Source organism: Triplophysa dalaica, chromosome 10 (genome assembly GCF_015846415.1).
Source record: "Triplophysa dalaica isolate WHDGS20190420 chromosome 10, ASM1584641v1, whole genome shotgun sequence".
Taxonomy (NCBI): domain Eukaryota; kingdom Metazoa; phylum Chordata; class Actinopteri; order Cypriniformes; family Nemacheilidae; genus Triplophysa; species Triplophysa dalaica.
Window position 1 is genome coordinate 22,354,248 of NC_079551.1, and position 7,916 is coordinate 22,362,163.

General features: G+C 36.2%; 1 protein-coding gene across 1 annotated transcript; it reads right to left on the reverse strand.

Moving 5' to 3' along the window:
* Nucleotides 1-2,186: 2,186 nt before the first annotated feature.
* On the reverse strand, nucleotides 2,187-5,080 carry LOC130430097 (UDP-GlcNAc:betaGal beta-1,3-N-acetylglucosaminyltransferase 7-like). Its single transcript, XM_056759048.1, has 2 exons — nucleotides 4,908-5,080; nucleotides 2,187-4,252 (listed from the first exon to the last, which is right to left on the reverse strand). Coding segments are annotated over exons 1-2 (1,242 nt in total). The 5' UTR covers nucleotides 4,910-5,080; the 3' UTR covers nucleotides 2,187-3,012.
* Between the last annotated feature and the right edge of the window lie 2,836 nt (nucleotides 5,081-7,916).

Here is a 7,916-nt window from a genome sequence, read left to right on the forward strand (position 1 = left end):
ACAAACATTTTATAATATTACATTACTCTTCACTGTAATAAAACGCACATATACACTCATGCATACAACACCACAAATATTAAAAAAACACTAGCCTTATGCATGTTGATGGTTACTGTTGTTATAATGTTGTCATTATGTCTGGGGCCCGTTTCAATAAGGAAGTTCAACCAACACGGAGTTTAAATTTGAACTCTTGAGTTGATTTACTCAGAGAATCGCTACTCTGAGTTTTCAGTTTCAGACCAGTTGATTTGAGTTAGTTCAATCCACTGTGAGTAAGTTCACCCTAGGTTATGCGCGTGCAGCATGGCGATGAAAAGCCATCATCAATTGAGTGAAGATAGCACGATTCACCATGGCAACGGCACGTGACAAAAAGTATGTTAGTATGTTACTCTGGTTACTCACTCGGAGTATAAGATACCTTGATTTCTGAAATGGGCTTGACTTACCCAGCGGTCGCAGGTTTGACATACCTCGCGTTCTGAAACCAAAAACCCTGAGTATTCAATTTTCTGGGGTTGACTTACTCTGAGTTTGCACTTACCCTGCTTTCTGAAACGGGCCCCTGTTGTTTAGCATTGTTTATTTGTTTTTGTTGTACAATGAAATTTAAGTTTCTGAATTGATGTTTCATGTTTTAATTCATTCAGTGAAAAAATAAAGCTTTTTAACATTTTACAGCTGTCCAGTGTTTCTGTATGTTAGGTGTTATGAACATAAAATTATTAATCTTAATGAGTTTACATTTTATCATGAGGGTAAACTAGACTTTTTTGGCAGAAATAATACAAATGTGTAAGTAAAAACAACTTAAAATTCTGAGTCACACCAACCTAAAAAATTAAGCAAAAACCCTCGCTGGGAATAGGGTTACTCAAAAATTTAAGCAATGCCTACTAAAGAAATTAAGGTAATGCAGCTTAAAATTTCATGTAGAACTGGCTTAAAAAATTGGGATATTAGGACCAACCTTGAACCATTCGAAAGCATTTGTAACAATTGTACTGACAGGTACGCCCACCTTACTTGTATATACATTTGGGCGGTCTGAGTCAACTTATACCACAAACTAACATGAATTTGTGGGGATGTGGTTACACAAGGCCTTTTAGGTAGGTCTGGGTAAGGATACGCTTTTAGATAGAATGCATATTTTGTTCCCACACTTAAATTTTAGCAATTTTACATGTCTCATACATGCACGGGAAACTTAAAACACATCAAAGACACAGAAAAACACGTGTTCACACCATATGACCTCTTTAATCATCTTGTTCTTGTACATTACTTTGAAATTGTTTATTTGCTTTGTCAAATATAAAATGTTGGTCAAACGACAACACTTTGAGACATGACACGCACCATTTTCTCATGTTAGTGCAGCACATGCTTTATGAGTCATCATGGCTACTATGCTTTTACGATCAATCATTAAAGAATTACTTTTTAACACCCAGCTCTAATAAAAAAAGGAACTTTACTGGTACAGTATTGAGACTTCCGATGGCAGTTTCCTTGAATAACATATTCAATGTACAACAATATGTCGTTTTTGAGTTTGGAGGAATTTCACAAATGAATTCATCATTTACGTGTACCAGCAGTTTGGCGATTCACAGTTTTAAAATAAACCCCCTTTTTCTCATGTTAGAGCGAGCACATGCTTTATGAGTCATCGTGGATACTATGCTTTTATGCTTTTATGATCAATGATTAAAGAATTACTTTTTAACACCCAGCCCTTATAAACAAAGGAACTTTACTGGGACAGTATTGAGACTTCCGATGGCAGTTTCCTTGAATAACATATTCAATGTACAACAATATGTCGTTTTTGAGTTTGGAGGAATTTCACAAATGAATTTATCATTTACGTGTACCAGCAGTTTGGCGATTCACAGTTTTAAAATAAACCCCCTTTTTCTCATGTTAGAGCGAGCACATGCTTTATGAGTCATCGTGGATACTATGCTTTTATGCTTTTATGATCAATGATTAAAGAATTACTTTTTAACACCCAGCTCTAATAAGAAGGAACTTTACTAGGACTGTATTGAGACTTCAGATGGCTTCAGTTTCCTTGGAGAACATATTCAATGTACCACAATATGTCGTTTTTTAGTTTGTAAAAATTATTATAAATAATAAAATTGTTGGATACATTCTGAGGAAAAAACACATTGGCCTTTAATAGAAATATTTATTTACAAACACTCATCTATTTCACCTCAATTCCTGTGTAGTTTACACAATTACACCATGTTGTCTGGATTACATATAATTGTGTATTCCATAACCTTTTAACACACAATTGAATATTCTTAGCCCGTCTCCATCCTCCAATTCAAGGAGGAATTTCATAAATTAATTCATCATTTACATGTACCAGCAGTTTAGGCGATTCACAGTTTTAAAATAAACCCTCAACCATATACATCTCATGGGGAAATTAAATTATTTTGCACAATTCACACTATCTAATTCTAAATGACTTACATAAGCCCTTGAAGAGCTGTTACCAATAGCATGGTTTAATAAATACACTTTAAAACACATTTATCCATAGAGGGTCGGAGTAGAGTCTGTGTGTTTCCTCCAGTTTGGGACAATCACATACTTTTGAAACATGACTTCATCATGCTTTTCTGGTTTTGTAGCCTTAATGTGTTCAAAAAACTATTCCATTTTAAGCATTCTCAAGCATTTACGCAGTCCCATTCGTGAAATGGAAGCAAAATGGATGTGTGTAAATCATTCATTAAACACTTATGTTGTTGCATCATTAAAAATTTTTCATATAACAATATTTCACATAATTCTGAAGATTTCATGAAAAAGATCCATAGATCATGCAAAACAAACTCTATTTGCTGCATAAATTAAGTTAAATAACTGTCCGGAAATCTCCTCAAAAAAGGAGTACTTTGTGTTTGAGTAACCTCAAAGTTTATCTTTCACACATTCTTCATTGTGGTTCCTACAATATTCCAGGCTCAAAGTCTTGGACTATAAGATTTCCATTTTCTGTGAACAAACTAAATCACTGTTGACCAGTTTCCACATGTTTATCAAATCTGGTGGGAGCAATTTATGTACCACTATCATGCCTTTAAAAAAGCATGGCTCCCTATTCAATTTGCTGGATTTATTCTTTACAAGCCCGAATGTTTTGAAAGCATTGTGTTTAACAGGGGTCACTTGAAGCACTTCTAGACACATGCCGAGAAACACATCATCAATGGGATAGAGCTCTAGAGTTTCACACGCTCCGTAGAGTTTACGTGCAAGAGGTCCATCCATCAGAAATCCTCCTCCACCAGCATACGGTGGGTAGTGGGTCTTATTATACAAGGCTTGAGGGATGTAGTACTTGTTCTCTTTTTTGCGTATGGGCTTGGCTTTGACGAGAACATCACCGACAAAGAGGTCTTTCAAGTCTGCGTTTGTCTCCAGATATTCCAAGATGTTGGGAACATTGACAAACACGTCATCATCCCCTTTGAAGATGTAGCGGGTGTTTCCGCAGTAGGTGGAGAACCACTTCAAGAAGTGGATCTCCTTTAGGGTGAGATTGAAGAAGCTATCCATGAAGTCCCATTGAATGATGTCCCCATAAATGTGATCCTCGTATTCTAGAAGTTTTTGATGGTTCGCTCTCTCTTCTTCATTGGAAGACGTCCCAAGAAGAAAAAGAGTCTTGATTCTTTTGCCTTCGATCACCTGCTCTTTGCCCCACGTTTGTCTTATGACCTCTCTCCGATCATATTGTGTTATCACTGACTTAATGACCATCAACAAGTCGATGTCCTCACCACATATCTCTGGATGATTCATTATGATGGGAAAGTATCGACAATGCCTGTAGAGCAGAAATTGCTTGAAATTGGATTCAAGCCCCGTAAACCACTCTGAGGAAGAGAAGTTATGGTTGGTGCTGCAGTTGGAGCTGCTGATGTCCCAGGTCGTGGGTCTTTGGTCCTGCGAGACGACAGGATTTTCAGTGGTAGACTGCACTGTTTGCGCATGATTCTTCCAGAAGTTTGCAGAAATGCGAAGGAAGCTTTTATTCTGCAGATCCACTTCTGCCACGATTTCCATACGCGTTTGTCTTTCAGTTCTGTCTTTTTGTAAGTCCTGTAGTGAGCTGATGTTTCCTTTCTGTACGACAGCTAGCGTCACTACTGCCAAGATGAACATTAAGCTGATGCGCTTGTAAACTCGCCATCGTTCTCTGCTAGTTCTTAACCTGGTTGTTATTGAGGAAAGCAAAAAGTATGAGCTGATTTTATACATTATATATTTATTGCTGTAATGGAAATCAAATATGTTGCACTTTACAATAATGTTGTATTTGTAAACAATATTAAATGCATAATAATCAGATTTGTAACATGAAGTAAAAATTTACAATATATTTGAGCATTTATAAATTTTTGTTTGTTGTATTTGTTGTTCATTACATGGACTAAAAATGTATAGTATTTTTTAGCATTCACAATTGTTTATTCATTTACTAATGTTAACAGGTACAACTTGTTTTTAAAAATGTATTAATATATGTTGAAACGAACATGTATTAAAATAAATATTAAAATAATTAATTATCTATGCATTAATGTGTTGTTAACAATAACGTTTCATTGTAAAGTGTTTCAAATAATGTTTCCAGTCAAATCCGAGTATTCACAAACGATTATTACGACTTTGACTTATGTGAACATCTTGTCAAATGCACGTAGAACACAATAAATATATAAACACTGTATATTTAATATAATATAAATAAAAGCTATAGTGAAACAATGATTTTAGGGTTAATTCTAATTCAGAAAATAAAAAAGAGATTTGCCAAAATCCTAACGCATACAAACACTAGAAAACGTGAGCAATAGCCTACTTACATTTTAAGGCTTTCCTTCGTTTTGCTTAATGTAAATTCTGTTAAAATGGTCGGCTTCTCTTCAGATGGATTGTTTTGTTTTTACTCAGGAAATCCGGATCATAATCTCAATAAAACATGAAAAGAGCCGCGAAGAATACAGAAAGCAGACAGAGAAAATTAAGTGAAGATGTGAAAGACCAACATCCCATGAATCAGGCTGCTGCGCGAGGCTTTTAAAGCCTGTGTGACGTGTATGCAAATGAGAGGAGTGGTTACTTCTCCCATCAAACGCTGATGCTGATCCCGCGCAAGAGGACATATATGTTTGTGTAAGTTTGGCTTTATGGTTTACGCCTTTTCAAACCATTTAGTCCAGGAGAGTTTCGTTTTATAGCGCTTTTCACAATTTTACATGCACTAAGTGTCATTCGTATCATATACTAGTGTTTAACTGCTATAGTGTAAATACTGTTAATCTGCACACTGTGATACGATCTTATTTATTAAACGTTATAGTGAGCACAGCTATAGAGTTGAGCCGTCTCCAAGAGTAGTAAAACTACACTTAAATCAGGATTTATGAACTATGTCAACAAAAAGATTAGGTGTCCCATATATAATAAAAACCGTGCAGTTTTCACTCAGAAGCGCTCTGGTATGTCTTGCGAATTCCTCTTGAAGTTTAAGAGTAAGAGAGCAAAAATTGTCGAAAATGTATTTTATAGCCCTAAAATGAAATGTTAGCGTTAACCCGAGAATTTTTGACAGTTCCCTTTCTGTCGGTCTTTCGACGTTGTGTCGAGCCGACAGATGGGGTTCGCCCTTGAGAACTAATCAACTCTGACTACTACAGAAAAGGCCAATGAAATTTGGCGAATGAAATTTGCATGCCGGTCTCCGCCCCCGGATATCCGGTATAAATCGAAGACGGCGTGCAGCATTAATTTACTACATGGGGTGTCATGCTGACCTGGAGAATGCCATTTGCGTCCCAATCAGTTTTACGCTGCTGCTGTTCCTTATTTTTCCAGTAAGGGGAGTATGCAGTTTTACTAATCAACTAATTTACTAATCAGTTCTGTATAATTCATACAAGTTCATAGAGATTTATTTTTCTAAAACGTTTGGAAATACCAGGACAGAACAACTGCATGATCATTTAATATTTTTTAATTATTTCCAAGTATTATTACAAATGAGATCAATAGTATCACAAAATAATAGGCCTAATTAGCCGGCCAAAAACTACTATTAAGAAAACAAGATACACGAGTAATTGAGCACTAACAATCACAAACGTGATAAAACCCACATGAGGTGCACATACATTTTAATCCAGATCATTACGTTAAAATATCCAACGGAAAATATCAAAGAGGTATATTGTATGTACAAGAGATAATTGGATCATCTCTGTAACAACTTGAACAACTGAACATGTTTGTGGGTGTTGGTGCTCAATTATTCCATCCATCCATTTTCTACCGCTTATCCGAACTACCTCGGGTCACGGGGAGCCTGCGCCTATCTCAGGAGTCATCGGGCATCAAGGCAGGATACACCCTGATGGAGTGCCAACCCATCGCAGGGCACACACACTCACTCATTCACTCACGCACTCACACACTCACACCCTACGGACAATTTTTCCAGAGATGCCAATCAACCTACCATGCATGTCTTTTGACCAGGGGAGGAAACCGGAGTACCTGGAGGAAACCCCCGAGGCTTGGGGAGAACATGCAAACTCCACACACACAAGTCGGAAGCGGGAGTGCTCAATTATTGATTTTTTATAAAAAACTTGAATACGTGTGCAGCTAAACTGAAATGCTTATATGCTATATAATATATAATGTAAGTTAACAGGGTCAGAAGAATATCTTACCAGGAAAGGCCATCTCGCATTGACTACGGAGACAAACATAACATTGACCTGGTCGCCAATAAGTATTAATTGTATTGTCTTTGAGTTTAAATTACACACACACACATATCTATATTATATATATATATATGTATATGTTAAGATGTTTAAATTAATTAAAATATGCATGTTGGGCCATTTCTTAGTAACAAAAACGATTATTTACCTCACCAGTAAGCTCACCAGTGACATACAGTATAATGTCAAAGGACAATAGAAGGAAACCGGCTGCACATGATATGAGACACAGGTGGTCCTAGAGTTACTTGGTATGGTGGTGGTACTCAAAGAATCAGACAGTAAAAATATATATTTCATGAAAAGAAATAATGTCAGGTAGTGTCAGCAAGGGAAGACCATAAAATGCAAAATTAATGATTTGCACATGAAAAATACATTTTATGAAATGCGTACGTGTATTTTTTGAAGTATTAGAACACAGAGATTTAAGAGACTGGGCCTTGTGTGGCCTGGGGAGGCTCTCAATGCCAACAGGCTCGCGAGCACTCCATCAGCCGTGTTTATCAGGAGAAGGTGGTGTGCTGTACTGATAACAGACGATGTCATACTAGAGCCAACATTTTCAAAAGGTTAGGTTCACATATTCATTATTATTTTTTTCCACATATTTAAGAAAAATTGCAAACTTACCAAAACCATTAATATGTAACGTGAGATATGTCGTGAAACTATATTTTAACATCTTCAATATCCATTTGATTAAAATTTGCAGAAATGATTTCCTCTCGTTTATCAAACAGTTTCTTGAGGTGTCACCCCAAAATGCTTTGAAACTAAAAAAGCTAGAATATGTGAATTTAAACTAATTATTTCAATTTAAACATTCAGCCGTACACCTTCATGAAAAACATTTCAGTCAAGGAACCCAAAATGTTTCAACTGTAGTGCATATGAAACATAAAACCAATTCAGTATTTATGATTTTACTTTTTAAAATTGCATAGTTGCCATAGAAAAACCTGTGTTAGTTTGTTGCTTGGTTTTACACACCACACACTGAAATGTTGTCTGTGATAGTTGTGTAGCGCTGCAAGAAATCTGAGCCCATGTGATTTTAGCTGCCTGTGCTCCACAAACGAA